At 41.0% G+C, this 19,706-nt stretch overlaps 1 protein-coding gene across 5 annotated transcripts in view; it reads right to left on the reverse strand.

Annotated features, from left to right (window-relative positions):
• The window catches only part of snrka (SNF related kinase a), a 65,243-nt gene extending 46,104 nt beyond the window's left edge, over positions 1 to 19,139 (reverse strand). For 2 of the 5 annotated variants that reach the window (XR_005614846.1, XM_039619571.1), the window contains exons 1-2: positions 18,871 to 19,139; positions 17,421 to 18,134 (exon numbers count right to left, since the gene is read on the reverse strand). Coding sequence is in view for 4 of the 5 variants with exons in the window: in XM_039619571.1 (XP_039475505.1) it covers positions 17,421 to 18,009 (589 nt within the window). In the remaining variant the exon portion in view is untranslated. Of the gene's footprint in view, positions 1 to 17,420; positions 18,135 to 18,225; positions 18,601 to 18,681; positions 18,702 to 18,870 lie in introns of those variants that run through there. The other 3 variants (XM_039619572.1, XM_031729493.2, XM_039619573.1) reach the window with 3 other exon arrangements.
• Between the last annotated feature and the right edge of the window lie 567 nt (positions 19,140 to 19,706).

Below are 19,706 nucleotides of genomic sequence, written 5' to 3' on the forward strand. Positions count from 1 at the left end.
AGAGTTTTTTATTCTAGCATTAATGACAGAGACTAATGTGTTGGCTTCCTCGACTGACACGCTTGATCTAGAGAAAAGCCAGAAAAGCTACACCCCACCCCCATGAACCCCCACAAACACACACACCTACTTGTAAGCCTTACACATGTGATATTTAATTCCCTCCATCTATGACATTACAGTGATGACAGTATACATTATTTTTGTCTTTCCCAAACCGTGTGCCAATGTGTTTCGAGACTGATTTAATAAGGAGGTTGGCGAGCTTAGAAATACACTTCAGGTTTATTCAGGTGCTTGATCAGAGTATGTGGATTTGTCTTGTCAAAGTCAAAGCATGTCTACACACCCAATATCTGCTTCAGGAACTTGTTTAATTAGGCCTACTCTCTGAAAGATGTGAACTTTGTGAAATGTCAGCTGCTGCTACTAGGCTGCAAAGCATACATATATTTTTTTTCCTACCTATGAATGCTTCTCAAACTCAAGCTTGGCTATTTGAGTAAGCATGAAAAGAGATTTCATTAGCCTAAAAATGAAGTTCTTACAAAGTAGTATTTTATTCCTCCTCTCTGAGGAGTGCAGCATCTTTTTTGTAGTTACAGAGCATGAGAAGCCTTTAAGACTGGTCACAATGAGCTTCAATAAATACTGAAAAACTACCTGAATCACAGAGCAATTTAGTATATTCCTGTTATGCTTTATTACTACCTTATGACAGTCTGACTCTCCAGGTGGTTTCTGTCTCCTGTTAGTGTTCAGACCCTCCCAACTATCACAATCACTGATAAGCAGCACTGCAGGAGGTAAACACTTACTTTTACGTTTCACCATAATGTGTGTGTAACTCAGGGAGGAGCTATTTCTGACTAAAAGTACTGTCTAAAAATGGAGGGATTTTCTGCAGAAAACGACATAATTTGTTCTTGGTATACTGATATGCATGCCAGAACATTTCAGTGAGATCATCCTGCAACATCAACTCTGCACTGAATGTCTTTGTAGGTTACTTGTGGAATAATAGGATGTTGAACATCCTAAATGTATAGTAAATTGGCATTCATTCACAGCTAAAACTCATACAAGCCTCAAATTTGTTTAAATTTAAAAAAAAAAAAATCAGTTGTGATCTCTGGAGTGAATACCCTCTAAATTAGGTGTTAATAGAGGGGAGGAGGACTCACTCTTTATGTTAACAACCGCTGGTGTTCCCCCAGTCACGTTAAGGTGAGGATGGCTGTGTGTAACAAACACATCGAACTGTTAGCAGTCGGTCTTCGACCATATTATCTACCGCGTGAGTTTACCCTCGCCATTATCGTCATTGTTTACATCGCCCCTGATGCCAACGCGGCGCAGGCGTATGACGTCATCAGCTCTGCGACAGCGGACCTACTAAATCGTAGTCCCTCTGCGTTTGTGGCTATAACGGGCGATTTTAACCACACGAACCTCTCCACTGTTCTACCTACATTCAAGCAGTATGTGGACTGCAAAACAAGAGACAATAAAACACTGGACCTGTTTTATGCCAATGCTACTGAGGCATACACCTCCAGCCCTCTCCCTCCTCTGGGCAGGGCTGATCACAACCTGGTCTACCTCCAGCCCCTTTACAGACCTGCCGTTCAGAGACAACCTGCAGCCACAAAAACGGTCACAACATGGACAAGGGAGTCGGAAGAGACTCTGCAGGGATGCTTCGAGTCAACTGACTGGGATGTTCTTTGTGATTCCAATCAGGACAATATTGACAATCTGACAGGCTGTGTTACAGACTATATCAACTTCTGTGTTGACACTGTGGTCCCCAAAAAAACCATTCTGTGCTTCCCCAACAATAAGCCCTGGGTTTCCAAAGACATCAAAGCAACCCTGAACAAGAAAAAAAGAGCTTTCAGAAACTGTGACAAGAGATCAGCTGAAACTGGTGCAGAAGGAGCTGAAAGCCAAGATTGCAGAGGGTAAAGAGTCCTACAGACAGAGGCTGGAAAACAAACTGCAGGAAAACAACACCAGGGAGGTGTGGAATGGAATGCGGGCTATCACTGGCCTGAGACAAAAGAGAGGTGTTGGGATGGATGGGGACGTCGAAAGTGCTAACAACCTAAATCTACACTTCAATAGGTTCGACTGCCCTGCGTCTCCTGTCTCCACACCCAGCTCTTCCCATCTTCTCCTTTCGCCTCCCCCCTCTCCTGCCCCCTCAGACTGTCTCACTCTGTCCCTCTCAGCAGATGACATCAAAAAAAGAATTGGGCAGACTCCACTCCGGCAAAGCTGCTGGCCCTGATGGTGTCAGTCCCAGTGCCCTCAGGTGCTGTGCTTCCCAGCTGTCTGGAGTTCTACAACGGATCTTCAACATGAGCCTGGAAATGCAGAGAGTCCCATCACTCTGGAAGCAATCCTGCCTGGTTCCTGTCCCTAAAAAGATCAACCCGTCGACCCCCAGTGACTACAGGCCAGTGGCTCTGACCTCACATGTCATGAAGACGCTGGAGAGACTCATCCTGAAACATCTGCGTCTGCTGGTAGAGCCCTGGCTGGACCCCCTGCAGTTTGCTTATCAACCTCGTATCGGCGTGGAGGATGCCCTCATCTACCTGCTGGACCAGGCTTATTCTCACCTGGACATTGTTGGGAGCACTGTGAGGGTCATTTTCTTTGACTTCTCTAGTGCTTTTAACACGATCAGACCATCACTGCTGGGGAATAAGCTCACGGAAATGTAGGTGGACGCCCCACTGGTAGGTTGGATTACGGACTATTTAACAAGTCGACCACAGCATGTCCGACTGAAGAGCTGCCGCTCAGATAACATCCTGAGCAGCACAGGGCGCCCGCGAGGACGGTCCTATCACCCTTCCTCTTCACTCTCTACACATCTGACTTCAGGTACAAGTCTCAGTCATGCCATCTGCAGAAATTCTCTGATGAGTCTGCCATCGTGGGCTGTATCAGGGATGGACAGGAGGAGGAGTACAGGAGTGTGGTGGACAGCTTTGTCGAGTGGTGTGAGCTAAACCACCTACAACTTAACATCACAAAGACAAAGGAACTGATTATGGACTTTAGGAAGCAGGCTCCTCCTCCTACCCCTGTCACCATCAGTGGGGCTGATGTGGAGATCGTTGAGGACTACCGGTACCTGGGGTACACTTGGACTGTAAACTGGACTGGACCAAGAACACCAATGCTATCTTCAAAAAGGGCAGAGTCGGCTTTTCCTACTGAGGCGGCTCAGGTCCTTCAATGTTGGTAGGAAAATGCTGACCATGTTCTATCACTCAGTGTTGGAGAGCGTCGTGTTCTTTGCAGCTGTGTGCTGGGGAAGTGGGGTGAAGACAGCTGATGCCAACAGGCTGAACAAACTGATTAGAAAGGCTGGTTCTGTCCTGGGTGTCAGACTTGAGAACCTGGAGGAGGTGTCTGAGAGGAGAATGCTAAAAAGCTTCTTTCTATCATGGACAACCCCTCCCACCCCATGCACGCCCCCATGATGGACCATCGAGCAAACGCAGCAAAAGACTCATTGCCCGAAATGCAGAACCGACCGCCACAGGAAATCCTTTGTACCGGTGGCAATAAGACTGTTTAACTCTTCCTCACTCTGTAGGTGATTCTCCTGAGACTATTACCTATGTTATTCTGTTCCTCCCAGACCGTGCAATATTACCCAAGAGTACTTACTGAATATTTGTTTTCATCCCCCATCATATGCTGCTACTCCCTTTATTCTATTGCACAATACTTTGTCACTTTCTAGAACCGCCTGCACTGATAGTTAAGTTATTTATTCACCAGGATATAGTTATGTATATTACTTTGTTAGAGTTATCCGATACTATGTCTTGCACTATCCTACTGTATATTACTGTACACTATTCTTATTGTATATATTGTGTATCTTATATCTATTTCATCTGTTCCTCTGTCTCTCCTGCTGCTTTGAGCATGTACATGACAAAAGAATTTCCCTCGGGATAAATAAAGTTGTTCTTATTCTTATTCTTATATAAGACAAAAATGGCACAAACAGTAATGTGAAAATGAGAACCAATCAACTAAAAACCAAGTGATAAACGTGGATCATACTGCTCCAATCTAATGTTTTACGGTAATTATCTGTTTGATTCCATTCAAATCTATGTTATATTCACAAGAGGCTAACCAATTCAGTGAGACACACATCTTACATAAAAACTTTTTTTTCCTCCAGCTTTAATAATGCAAAAATATTTTTTTTTTACATGAATGAATTAATTTATTTTTTAAGACAAAGCTACCAATTCAGTGTTACCTACTTTATAATCAACTAATTAAAAATTCAAAATATTTCCAACATAATCTGTTGCACTCTCCTTGCACCAGCAGCTATGTAGCTGTAATCTGGAGAAGCAAGCTGCACCTACGTCTCTTCTGTTCCCACACAGTTTTCTGTATTGTGGGAGGATAGTATCACTTTAACAGAGTCTAAACCACTGGGCCAAATATCTTCTGCAGGAAACTGCATCTTACCACATCGCAGACTTCTCAAGAATAATCTGAGACTGCTGGCATCTGCGGGATGTGACACTATTCAAATTTCCAGAGTTGCCGGACAGATGACAGGAGTTTGTTTAATTGTCCTCAAGCCACTGAATTAAAAATCTCATTATTAATCTTACCTAATAATTTAGCTATTCTGTTCAAAAGAAATCAACTGTACAGCATCTCAATGAGTAACTACAGGACTCCAAATGAGTTACTGTTGTGCATTAAAGAGAAACGGCAGCTGTGCTGACTCTGGGTAATCAGAAATGACAGAGTAGAGTTGATCTGTTCAAACAACTGAGCCTGGAAATGACAGCTAAATGATACTGAAGAGAGTCACTTTGTTGCTTTACTGTCAACCAGTGGTAAACAATTCTTTTTCCACTGACCCACCATAGAAGGACAATTAAATATGTAACCAAGGTTACCATGCTACACAAAATGATGACACCTTTGGCCTCCAAATAGTCAGAAGACATAAAAAGGTGACCCAATTAGACCAAAGCCAACTACACTTTTCACACACCAGATATTTTACAGTAGTTTTAAGAAAACGTAGAACATCACAACCACTCAAAACATCACAAAAACTCTGCAATCACCTTCACAGACAGGCGGTTTCCAACATGTACAGAGCTGTCAACCTGAAGAGCACACCCGCCCACTCATCAATCCTTCAGACTCATACACGTGTGCGCTCATCACATCAACATAAATGCTCCTGTCACTTACAGGCAGAGAGAGTAGAAAGAGCACTCCAGATGACGGCTGGTGATCTGCTACAGATGTCATTCTGTCACATACAGACGTGCTGCAACTCCACACTGTAGACCGGTGCATCACCTAAATGTAATGTGGTCACTGTATCCTTTTCTTGCCCCCCCAGTTCAAGTTCAGTGCTTCCTACATACAGGCCAGCCAGGTAAGTGTGAAGACACATTTTAGAATTTTTATTTAAATAATTTAATGCCTTTTATAAAAATTTAAAAAAAAATACATATAGAAAGCAAGAGAAAGAGTAGTGCATTTTGAAGGAATGCTGCAATTTCTGGGTCAGTGTGCAAGTCCCCCTCCAAATCCCAACCACCACCATGTTAAAAAGAAGGAATTCACTGACTAATTCAGCAACACCAAAAGGCCTGATAAACCGCAGAATCCAAACATATGAGAAACACTCAAGTCACTTTTTGCCATTCACCTGACTTCAAACAGGGTCATCATTTCTAGAAAAACGTTACTTTAAATGACTCCTGTAAGTGAACTTGCTTGGAGAATGACAATTGTCTTTAATGTTATTTATGTTTGAACAATATTTATGTAACCTGGTGGCCCACAAATCAAAAAACAAAGAACTTCCTTCCATCACACAAGCTTCTTCCACTGTTTGTTGGTTTTACAACATTCAGGTATCAGTGGGTCAGATGCATCTGGGGTGCAGGGTGACTCACTCGCTACTTAGCAGTTACAAATCCTTTGTGAGTGCCTGGAGAGCCATTACTACACTCTCCTTTCCACTGCTGGCTCATCCTAAAATTCAAGCAGGTCTCAGGCTCAAAGAGCTCCATGTCTGCATCTGAATCCAGCATGTCTTCCTGCACTGCAAAGTTCCTGAACTCTCAATATGTAACATAAGTAGATACTGACAACTGCAATATAACTATATTGTGAAGGTAAAAGGAAGAAATTCGGTGGGGACAGCAGCGGGGTCCCTGGATAAAACAAAAAAATTCAAATGCTGTCACAGTGCTAGTTTTTTGATCCCCCCCTGTCCTGACATGTCTCAATGTGCTAATAATTCCACTCTAGGCTGGAAAAAAAATCATGAAAAAGCAAACGATGGGCAACAGTTTAGCTCAGTGGGATGAGCAGACTACCATACGCTGTACTGGCTGAGAGTGGACGGCCCAGGTTTGAGTCCGACGGTCCTTTGTGTGTGTGTGTGTGTGTGTGTGTGTGTGTGTGTGTGTGTGTGTGTGTGTGTGTGTATATATATATATATATATATATATATATATATATATATATATATATATATATATATATATATATATATATATATATATATATATATATATATATATATATATATACATATATATATATATATATATATATATATATATATATATATATATATATATATATATATATATATATATATATATATATATATATATATATATATATATATATATATAACCATTGGAATACTCACGTTAACTTTTATCAAGTGGAAAAAAAGTTCGCATTCATCCTCCAGCTTCACTGTGCTTATGTTATGCTAACATAGCTGTGTCGCTAGCGATAACGTAGCACATCATTATATACCAGCTAGTCCAACTTCAGTAACCCTACAAAACTCAATGCTGTTTAGTTTTCTGTCTTCATTTCTGTTGGAAGTGATATCAGAGCTGTACGTTTTAATTTTTTTTTCAGTAATCTCTGTCAGAACGTGGTATATCATGTGTAAGGGAAACTAGCGAGCCAACTCCCTGCTAACTTCTAACTCCGTGAAATTTAATAAATTGTGTTTCATTGATGCCTGGATGTTAAACTTAATTGTTACACCTGGTAAAGCAGCAACACTGATTATTTTATTAAAGATGAAACAATTTAGACAGGTTTTAACTCTCAGTGATGCTGCAGTGTTTGTTTGACTTTGGGACCTGAACCAGACGGAGTTTTGGACCCAGGCTCCTGACTACGGTAGCCGTAATACTCCGACAATCAATCAAGCACTGCAGCTTCGTAGCTTACCAGAGTCGTACTAAAACATTTTTTGACAGATTTCTAAGCGCTGTGTACCATATAAAATTGGTTTGAGGTCAATAAGCACAACCAGAATTCATACATAAGGCGCACTGTCGATTTTTGAGAAAATTAAAGGATTTTAAGTGCGCTTTATAGTGCGGAAAATAGGGTAATAGATATTAAGGCACTGTAATCAGCTATACTTGCAGCTTGGAAGTGTCCACATGTTTATGTGTAAGTGAATAAAGGCCATTTTCCATCACTCTTTTCCAATAAGCTACTGTCATTGATGGCAAACTTCCTAATTTGAAGTGTAAATCTATTGAAACAAGCTGCCAGCAGCAGCGTTATAGTGAAATAACCAAAGCCCAGATAGAGTTTTCCCTCTAAATTTTAAGTGAAAGTATAATATAACTGCTTAACATTTTAGTTTAACAATAATTAAAGTAAGAAACCTATAACTCTTTAGGAGCTGCACAACACTGTTACATAATAAAACTGACAAATCTTTTCTACGTAGGTTGGTATATCTTGGGTGCAAGGTTTTTAAACCAGTTTCTCAACCACCATGTAAATGCATCAATAATTTCCATTAGAGTGCACTGTGCAAGTGCTCCAGCAACACATGGTGGAGTAATTTGGTTTTTCTTGGGTCAAACATCATCAGCTAGTAGCATCTCTTCCTTTGTAGCCTGGGCAGTATGTTTTTACCTCAAGTGGCAAAGCAAATGTGTTGTTTCCTGCTTCACCAGGAACTGGTTCCTTGAATCTTTAATTAAGTACTTTGTTACAGGTTGTTAAAGTAACTTGCTTTTTAGGCCTTAAAGTGTCAAGCTGGGACAGAGCTCTTGCCACTGTCTTAGACATGCCTTGACAGGGCTTGTCTCAATATTGCACACTAGGGAATGTAAACACATACCAGTGCTACAGCAAGGATATAGTAACATGACATGCTTATATATCTCGAAAAAAAACTTACACATACATCCCTAATTGCAGCATCATCCTTGCCTTTACAACATGTCTTCAATTTCAATCTTCAGTCACTTTAAATCCTTCTAACCCATTGACAGTGCCTCTACAGGTACTTAACCTTCAGCAAGAACTTCCAGCTACAACCAGTTTGGTTGTGGAATCCATCACAATCCACTACTCTGTTGGTTACTGGAGAAAGAAGAAAAAAGTCATAGTGCAATCTAGGGCTGCTCAATTAATCGAATTTTAATCTCGATTACGATCTGGGCTTTCAACGATCATTAAAAATGACTGAACCGATTATTAGCACCTCCCTCGTGCTTTACTCTCACACTGCTCCGTGTGGCAAATCGAGCGCACCTCTCCGCGTTTCGAACACGCGTCACAACAATTAAGAGGACCCGAGGGAAGCTCGGAAAGCTAAGCAGAAGTTATTTGGAGAGGAGAGGATAATGGCTGCTGAAGAAAGAATGCCGTTGGTTGAAAAGAGAGATAAAACGGCTTCAGTGGTGTGGAAACATTATGGTTTCGCGGAGTCAGACGTGGATCAAGTAGACATAGTGTGTAAACTTTGCTACAGTGTCGTAGCTGCACCACAGAGCAACACTACAAATTTATTCAATCATTTGAAGACCGCTCACAAAGTGACATACGATCAAACAATGAAGGAACATAGAGAAAAACTCTTGACAACACCTGCTTCATCCTCACAGACCTCCATTCACGCTACCCTGTACAACGCGAATAAATATCCCACCAGCTCCCAGAGACACAAGGAGATAACAAACGCGGTAACGTTTTCACTCGCCAAAGACCACTGCTCAATTAACACAGTGAACAACCAGTATTATGCAGTGTTTTGAAGTTCACTAAACATAGATGTTTACATTTTTCATTTATTTTTTATATTGCAAACATTTGCACTGTTATCAGTATTTGCACACTATTTTATATTATTTTTTGACATCTTTAAAGCCATTATTCAATACATTGTTATTGTTAAATAAATATCGTCAAATAATCGAGATCTCAATTTCAGTGAAAATAATCGTGATTATCATTTTTGCCATAATCGAGCAGCCCTAGTACAATCTCCTCCTCCTCTCTGTATTACAGTCATGATGCTTTAATTAATGGTTGTGAAATTGTGTCTCTTGGCATCTCTTCCTCTCATTCAGCCTTTTACTCTGATGAACCACAAAGCAGCTTGAAATGACAGCAGCCAGAGAACTAGTAGGAGGAACTGAACCACATCAAGGCTGAGAAATACTGTAATAACTGGTTTGAGGGTTTGAAGGTTTTCTTAATAACAGTCAAATGATTAAGTCCTTGACTTCACAATAATGACAATGTTGACAAAACTGTAAAGCTAAATTACAGCTAAATTACTATGCAGACTTATGCATCATGTGCATATTTTCGGGCTGAAAGTGCAAAGCAGCGTCTCAGTGTTACAAGGGTTAAATGTGACTGTGCTGGAAGAGGAAAACAAATAAGTCTTAACTCATGTCCTTGATTCTAGCTAAGTAAAATACAGTGATGTGTCAATTTAGTTGCCTTTTGTGATTTCCTCTTAATTTCAGAAATCTGTGGTGTACAAGGTCAAAAGCACTAAACCTGTATGTAAAACCTTCCTTCCAACTCACAGCTGGCCCATTACGTTAATTTTAAGCTAAAAATAATAAATAATAATATAATAATATAATAATAATAATAATAATAATAATAATTAAACATTTTTATTCTACCTATTAAGAGTAGTTGGCTTGATTCTGAACCATGATCTGACGTATCATTTATTGAATCTTGGTGCACCCCTTCATTCTGGCATCAGCCAGCTCCTCTCCTCTTAAGGTAACTTTTCTCTGACTGGCTACTCCTTATAAACACCAAGTGTAAAGAGCAGATGGGTAGGGCTGCACACAGTGAGGTGTGTGCTTGTGATGGCCATACTTTTGATGTCACATAGATCCAAGAGGAGGAAAAAAAACTGTTTCAAATTGAACCTTTAAGTTGACATCAGATTACGTTTACACAGTCCACAGTCCACAATGTTACTGAAGTTGTTAAGTGGCTTGGTGCCACTGTACTCTTAGTCAAATACATGAAAAGGATAAAGAACTGAGACTCTCACAACCTGAAACAGCTGAATTCTTTACAGATGTCTAGTTGTCTGGACATCTGAAGCAAAAAATTTACTTGATGAAAAAGTGTAACAATTCATCAATATATTCAGAACTTTAGAAACCATTCCAGTAATTCTGCATAGGAGAAAATACTTTTGGTCCCCTTTATATAATTTCAGAAATTTACAGCTCTGAAGTAAAACCAAAATTCAAGCTAACTAGCTTGCCTGAAAGTTAACCCACAAACGTGTTACTCTACATATCAACTAGTCAATTAGGGTGTCAAGCAGCCAGCAGGCTACACAGTGGCCTGCAATGATTTGGAATGATAGGCCTCAATGCACACAAAAGCACTCACCTCCATTTTGTCATGGATGACTGAAAGGCATAATTACACTTAATCACCCCTTTCAATGCCTGCTCTCTGCTCTTTTTAAAGTGGAATCCTGCAGTGATAATGGTTAATCTAAGAGGTACATCTATGGTTAGATCTAAGGCTAACATAATTTCCTTTCTTTGTCTCCTCCGATCTATCTTCTTAAAAAAATAGCCACATCTAACTCGTTATTTAGTTTGTTCTTAAGAAAACAACAGCAGATTGGGTGTCAGCTGGCAGTGGAAAGATATACTGACAACAAATGTGAACACAGCTGACTGTTTCACTGTTTAACTAGCTCACCAAGTGCTGGCCAGATGCAATACACTCTTGCTGCTCTATCTAGGATGTGAACTTTTGGATAAGTCAGCCAAACAGTCACTGTCCCTCTCAGTGTGTGTATTAATAGCAGACCTGTTGAATCGAAAGCAGAGCAGACATCTGCCAGCTCTGCCTGCTGCATGACTGTTCTCCAGGAGGTGGGTGGGAGAGGAGGAGCTGACAGAGGTACAGAGGATGGCCCAAGTAAGAAGAAAATGGCAACATCTCAAAGCGAAGTAGAAAACAGACACCAATGCAGAGCCTGGTCTGGTTTGTGCCGCTCATCTCTGCCTCTAGCTGTTAAATCACTGACTATGCTGTAAAGCAGAGATTTCAAACACAGAACCCCTGAGCCAGAAAAGGCCCGCCAAAGGATCCAATCCAACCCACTGGGGGAGGGGGTATATTTTCTGGAGTTTTCACTTTTGTCATTACTTTTTATTTGAGCCTGAAATCTAAACTATAGCCTTCATACAAACAAAGACTTGCCTGCTCCACTATATCAAAGTAAGCAACACATAAGGCAAACAGAAAATGAGGTTTTTTCCCTGTTAGTACATCCAGTGAAAAACATAAAGGGTCCTGTTTTTTTCACTGTAGAGCAACTATTACATTCTCTCAAAAAGGCTATAGCCTTTGTAAACACAAACAGCTATCCATCCATCTGGCTTTGTGTGTACAATTCATTATTTCACTTATACAAAGTAGTGGCAGCTGCACAGGTCTCACTGCATGCAACAAGTTCACCTCTCATACACTGCTTAGTGCTTTTGAACATGTCATTCTGCAGCCTCTACAATAAAAAAGCCGAAACAAAAGAAAGCGCAGAGTAGTTAGGGCCCTGTCAGGCAGAAACCCATAGTGTCAATCCCACCCTCTCAGCCATATCGCAATTTTCAACTCAAGTCCTAAAAACTAAAGGCAGTTAGAGTGACAAGTCCCAACTGTGCATTCAGTGCCTAAAAAGCACACAGGCCTTGAAGAAAGTAAGCCAATGTCTTGTTGCAGTTCTATAACTTTCAACTTAGATTTGCACAGTTTTGCTAAAGCTACGTTCACTGCAGGGCTGCCGTGGCAACCGCATTACAGCAGTGGTGTCAGAATACTCAGGCATGTCTACCAAGCAGTTTATCAACCCAGGTACTGGTACAGTTTACATCAAACCATAAAGCTAATTCCTAAGATGGCTTTAGAAAAAAGGTAGACAAATTTATCCTCTGGGGATCAGAATGTCTAGATTATGGCAACACAGCAGCTGCTGAAATATTTCAGTAGGACAAACCTACCGACACTGACATCAATTGGGTGACAAAAGATCAAACCTATAAATATTTTAAGTAACCTGACAACATCCACCAGTCATTGATGGCTGAGGGTTAGTGTTTGGACTGACCCCTTTTAAAGAATTTACACTTTTACAGTTTAGAACACCCAAAGGAAAAGGTTTAAGCAGGGAAAAAAAATAATGCCGAAACATATAAGCCGTCATTACATTATTTCATTTGAATTATAATTTCTTCTAGTTTCAGATAATTTGCCTCAAATCCTACCCCTAGCAGTAGACACGTTGCTAGTCACGCTGTGAATGTTAATAAGTTAAAACAGACCACAAAAGATAGTACCGCCAAAATAAAAGAAAAATTTCTTTTGATCAAAACAAAAAATAAATACAGTCACAGGAAAAAGAAAGGCCTTGTGCTTTGTGTCCAGTAGGGGACTTTTAAATTGTTGGCAACATGGTTATTCACCATGACATCCAGCCCAGCAGTGGAACCTTTGACTCAGAGTGTCTTCGTGTCTTGAGACTTTATGCAATGCACAGCCTTTGCCACCTGTCACCCCATTCATTTACATGAGTCTCTCTTGGAAGCCTAGATAGCTTTGACTAATCCCCACCATAACTGACTGACAGCTGACCATTTGCTCACACAGACACCATTGCTAAGTAGGCCTACATCCCCCTTAGATTTATAAATCACTCTTTTACACACACACACACACACACACACACACACACACACACACACACACACACACACACACAATAACAGGTCAGGTTTCCCTGACTTCTACTGCAATAGCATGCTTTTGAATCAATGTGAAGGGTGCAAGAGGCTAAAGAAAGCAGGAGTAAAGAGAAACCTTAAAATGCACAACCAAAAAACATTCTCAAATGCAGTATGCATCTAATGATACTGTTAATATCATGTTGCGGTGGCTACGAAGTACTACCAACTTCCAAATATCACACAAACAGGCATTTCAGTTGGCATTTCAATGGAGCAGATGATAAATTTCTGTCTTTATCTTGTTTTTGTAATAAGGAGGAGAGACTAAGATTAAGAGACTAGATATCACATGTAAAGATTTTGCATATCAACGGACAAAGTACAAATGCAATGGTGTTGTTAAACCAAATACAATAAAGTCTTCAGACAGTGTGATTACATTTAAGGAAGAGACCTTAACTGATGCAAGTTCAGGTCTGGCAACGCAAAGAGAACCTTTTGAAAAAAGGAATACATCATATAGGTATAACAGCCCAACCCAAAATGTGTTTAACACAATTACACATTGTGAATCAACATCGACCATCACAAATGTTCTTTTCTTCCAAAATTCATGACAAATGGATACAAATTTCACAGCATCTTTGGAAACATTCTTAAGATTGCTACAAACTGTGCCATTTTAGCAATCTCATAAGTTTGCTGCATGCTACACTGTTTACTGCCCCAAAATAAACAATGTAGACCTTCACATTTGAAGCATATATGCATGAGTAGGACTTGAATCTGTATATAATTACAGAAGATTGTTATTCCTTTGCTACGGCCATTGTTGTGTGGTGTTTGCATTGCAAACAAATGACGTCCCAGATGTTCAGACACGTTGCTACAACAGCCCCATGCACATTGAGGTGGTACTCAATAATGGAAATGGAAAACAACGGAAACCAAGTAGAGTCAAGTGGAGTCGAGTAGGTACTAGAGCAAAAGAGGCATAAGTTGTGAAACACTGACACGTCCAAGGGACTGTGAAACTGTTGTACTACTTTGTGTGTTTTATGTGTGGAATTGAGAAGCATGTTTCTATCCAGCTGGTTACCAAATGATGCAGGCACAGAGCAAATAAACTACAAAGACAAAATGGAAAGTGAAGAAATGTCATTCTCCTAAATTCCCTGTTTTAACCAACAGTGTAGATTTTTTTAATGTAAAATCCAAATCCAGCGACAAAGAAAATCTTCTGTCTGATTTGCAAAATCATCTGCCAATCAGGAGGGGGACACAGCTCCTTCAGTCTCCTATTTAGTGGTTATGTTAAAGAAAAGCATGCTCTGTGCTACAGCAATAAACCAGGCTTTAGTTTCAATAAAGGGGGTTCAAAGACATGAAACAAGCCCCAAGTGGAGATATGACAAATTGACTGAGACTCAAACCAGCACAGAGCGAAAACACAATCATTAATAAAAACCAGAAAACATTTGCTGTAAATGATGCCTTTTTCTTCCACTGGCTCAACAATGATGCTAATAAAACAAAAGCACGGAGGCAGCCAAAGAAGGTTCTGTGTAACCAAGCTCTTTAACACATCTTTAACAATGACTTAAAAGGACTAGCTTTATAAGGGGGAGTGTGCTTTCACACATTAAGTAAGAAAATAACAGTTCTGTCTAGAGGAATTGCAGTTAAGACATTTGTTTGTTAGAACCCATCTTGGCCATGTCTCTCTACTGGATGTGTGGAGTCACTATTTATTTTTATTTTTATTTTTCATTTAGTCATTTCCATTCCAAGCTTATATCGATCCTGAGCAAAAAGAAGTGAAAATCCTTTTTCTCAGTGGAAAATGGTGAACATAATGAGAAAAACTGGTCCTGGGGCCAGTGGTGGGAACAAACTGAATGAGTTCTAGTCAAAGCCAGTCAGTCTGTGTCAACACAGGACTGCATAAATAGCTGCATTCTGCTTCTTTCTCATCCTCTCCTGGCCCAGTCCAAACAATAGCATGGATTAACTGTCCTTCCCATCTACTGGCAGTGGGCAACAGTAACCAGGACTGCAATTAAGAGCCCCTCTGGCTGCTCTCTGTAGACACAGTCCTGAAGCTTTAGCGATGGAACCAAAGCCAGCAAAACAGCTCTATTGTGCACACGTGCGCACACAGTCACCAGTAAATATGTTGATAAGGTTCATCAATGGCTGCTTGTAGCCAGGAAGGCTTTCATAGGTTAAGGGCTTTTCATCAGCTAAAGAGTGCCAAGAGCACAAAATGCTGAACCTCTTAGTACAAAGTTTAACCTATCCGCCATCAGTCGGACCATAACAGTAAGAAACAATACCCTGTAATGAAACGACCAAGTGGTAGTGACTGAAATACACTGCCTGGACTGAGACTATATACAGACTATCATTTTTAATCTATGAAATTATACATAACAAACACAATCTAATATGCAAGGAGATGAACAGGACTCTGCTCTCTTAGGGACACCCACTAGAATACTAAGTAAACCTTTCAGAGGCCTTGCCTACACATGTGCAAACAATAAGTACTTTCTCCTCATTCCACTATTTTAGAGGACAACAATCCATGTGGCTAATGGCTCTGACCACAGGATCCAAAGGCCACACCAAAAAACAAAACAAACACAAACAAAAAAAGCAACAACAAAACAACAACAACAAACCACCACAGAATAACCATCAACCCAACAACTGGAGAGAGCTGCTGCTAGATAACACAGGAACAAGTAGTACGTATGCAATTACTATGAGTGCCAGTAAGTATATCTCACACAGCAACCAGATGGAAGAAAGCACAGACTGGCCCACTATGCAGCTCAACAGTGAGGTGAGCGGCGTGTGGACTAATCTGAATACTATAATTGTAGGGATGCTACTGAGGACTCCATGAAACTGATAAACATTCCAGACTGGTTACTACTGGGGTTGTAACAATTTCTCCCAAACAATGGTTTTGGTTCATACCACAATTTGGGGGGCCCACATTGTTAGTTTATACCTTAATTCATTCTTCAGAGGGAGTGCATAACAAGAAAGAAAATGGTCTTCTCTTTACTTTGATGGATAATGCATGTTTGTTGCTTGCCACCAAAAGCAGCAAGAGATAACATGAAGCCTGCCACTTATTCAGATATCCCCTGCAGTCATGCAGTCAGAAACTGTTCACAGAGCACAACGCTGTCCAGTCACGCGTACAATATCAAAGTCTTAGGATAAGTGAGCATGTTTGTGATTGCGTGGGTGTGTACGGCTCAATGAGAAAGTAACCGCAGCTTCCTCATTGCCTCAACTGCACCTCTCAAGTTTGTGAGAACAAACTCCATTTGAAAAAGAAAAAGCAAATTAACATCTAGCTGACTGCCCTTGAAGGAACACCTTTGAGAGCCCTTGCTACATGCATAAATAATCATGAGACCGATTTCACACTCCTTTAGGATTAAGACTGCATGCACACCCACACCGTCTGAAAAACAAGCTTAACAGAGTACATCTCGTTATCCAATTCAGGAGATGGACTTACAGTAGTCCCATGGTTTTAGTCTCAGCAAAGCCATCTGATATGACAAATATCATAATTATGTCATGGAAGGACACGCAATCTGTCTGTCTGCACTGTCAGTCCTCACAGGAAAATCGATGAGACAGTTAATTCAGTGCAATGGGACACTCACAGACATCAACGGTAGTTGGGCTGACCTTGTAGCCCAACGGCAGCTCTCAAAATGATCCGTGTCCAGCAGCACAGTGCTGGAACACACACCTTGGTATTTAAAACAAGTTCTGTTACACAGTCCCAGGGCTCATGACTGTTGAGTTAAATCTTACAACAACAGCGAACACGTGCTCAGGCTCCGTATAAAGACTAAGTGTCGATGTGTTACAGCAGGGTGAGACAAAACTGTGTGAAACAGGTGCTAGCTACACTGCCACCCATCACACCGCTGTGTGTGCTAAAACTGGCTATTTACATGACTTTGATAAAGACGTTCTGTGCAGTTTGATTCCAAAAGCCTGTTTTCTGAAAGATGTTTTTTGTTTTCTTTCCTTTTTTGGAAAAGCTAGGGCAGTTAATAAAGTGGACTAGATAGTAAACTAGTGCTCAAGGCAATAGGCCTGGTCCTCCTCAGTGGAAGATAAAATGACTGCTCAACCTTAATGTGTGCATTACACTTTTAAAAATGCACTGCATCAACATTCACATCCTGTCTAGTACACACCTCTGCAACTCACCAATACAATGTTCTAATTAGCTGTGTGACTCATTTCATTTCTTTAGCATCATTCATCAGCCAAACATCTTTTGCATACCTACAGCCGGAGCATCATACTCATCACCCAGTAGTATTTCAGGAGCTGAGTACGCCAAAGATCCACAGCTGGTGGTCAGCTTTTTTCCTGGCTGAAACTTGTTACTGAATCCAAAGTCAGTGAGCTTGACCAACCCTTGTTTTTCAAAGAACACCACGTTCTCGGGTTTCAGGTCCCTGTGCACCACGTGCAGCCGATGACAGTAGGAGATAGCATGGACAATTTGGGCAAAATATTTCTTAGCCAACTCTTCGTTCAAGCCCTCCTCATGCTTCATGATGTAGTCAAACATATCGCCTCCATCTCCAAGCTCCAGGATGAGATAAAGCTTCGTCTGCGTATCTATCACTTCATACAGGCGCACAATGTTGGGGTGCTGCACCAGCTTCATGCAGCGGACCTCCTGGAAAAGGTGGCCCGTCGCCACTGTGTCTAGCTTAGTCTTGTCAATCACCTTCACCGCCACTTTCTCCCCAGTGAAGACATGGCGTGCCAGCTTGACTACAGCGAAGTGGCCACGGCCCAGGGTCTTGTCCAGGTCGTACAGGCCGGCGATCTTGCCATCGTAGCCACGCTTGAAGCCTGCCATAACTCTGGAAGGTGAGGAGGAAAGGGGAGCCCCCGCTATGGGCAGGAGCGGGTTGGATGAGTCAAGAGGGTCCAGCTTATTTCAATTCATCAAAGGCTTAATGTTAAACCCATGGCTCCAGCTTCCTAACGCACAGAAGACACAAACAAGCAAAATGCATTAATTACCTGTCATGAGAAAAGCTGATGTAAAAAAAAAAAAAAAAAAAGGAAGCACCTTTTTCCATTGTGGTGACATGACAGTCTAGCCTAAATGCATCTGCCTGTTTCTTTAAACAGCGTTATACAGAATAGGCTTGGCTACATGACAGAATTAACTGAGTTCAGCTAAGCGTACTGAACATAAATATGTTAGCGCAAAACCCGGTATGTTTAACCATTCAGCTTTCTGAACGCAGTGAGGAGGCGTTGGGCTTGTTTTGACAGGGTGGCTGCTAACTGCTGCAACAGCTAATGCATCCCAACTCGTTGCCTCGTACAGATAAAAATTGCACTTTCCTAACATGTATACATACATTAAATGTTTAAAAATACTTCTTACAACAACGGCAGAGTTTAAGTTCGTAACTCAGCTGTGTAACGGGCCCGGAGGTAGCACAACCAACTAACGTTAGCTCCCACCCGGGGGAGGGGGCTAGCTCGTTGTTCATTGATTGATCCTATGTTAGCTTACCGAATGACTCACGTTAATCACTTTTAAACAACGGAACGTCACCAGCCCACCCTACAGAATTCTCAACACAAACTCATTTTTCGCTTTGGTCACTCAGGTGAACAGGTCTTTCTTTCAATGCCACCCAGCTAGCCTTAGTTAGCATGTAGCATATAGCAAGCTAAAGTTACTACGGTTCACTCAGCTCACCGCTCCAGCTTCTCTCCGCTAACCATAAACCCGCGAGTCCAAGTCTTCACCGGGTACCTTAAGCGCTCCGGGGCTGTTTTTTTGTGGCGAATAATCACAAAAGACAAGGACGGTGCAGCCTCTTCAAGAAGACCACGGCACTACACGGTGCCTATGCCCAGCGTTCATTCCATGAAGTAGGCATTGCATCGTTGGCAACAGCTGCCCTAATCGGAATGGTAGTATCCTCCCAGCCGAGGCGGCAGGGCTGTGATGCTGCCTTCGCGTGCTGAAAGTGTCAAAAAATGTCACACCGTCACACTTATCACAGAATTGCTTTAAGCAATATACACAAGGTATAAAACGTATTTCCTTTCTTGAATAGATATGGATCACGATCAACTACAAAACCATAAAAAAAAATTAAAATGCATTAACAAGGTAGCATTTTTTTTTTCATGTAACCTACAGTATAAACACTAATTGTTTTTGATCTCTTTTGTTATTATTGCTAACTGACACTAGTAAGGTTCTAGTCATTTGGACAGGCATCAGCAAATTGTATATATTCACAGTCTAGCAGACTGAATACAGGTTCTTTCGAGGAGTACTTGAAGGTAGCATATCAGCATCATCAACCGCGTTCAACTCTGACGTCAAACGGTCTTGATTGGAAAAGGTTGCTGAACAACACAAAAATTGTAGACAAATTCTGCAGATGAAATTGCACACTTCTTCTTATTAACAACAACAAAAATAACGATAATGATACTAATTACAATAATAATAATAATAATAATGACACTTTTCCCTGAAAGTTCAAAAACCGTGTACTATGAGAAAGTAGGAAGTACTTT

Source organism: Oreochromis aureus, linkage group 11 (genome assembly GCF_013358895.1).
Source record: "Oreochromis aureus strain Israel breed Guangdong linkage group 11, ZZ_aureus, whole genome shotgun sequence".
Classification (NCBI taxonomy): Eukaryota; Metazoa; Chordata; class Actinopteri; order Cichliformes; family Cichlidae; genus Oreochromis; species Oreochromis aureus.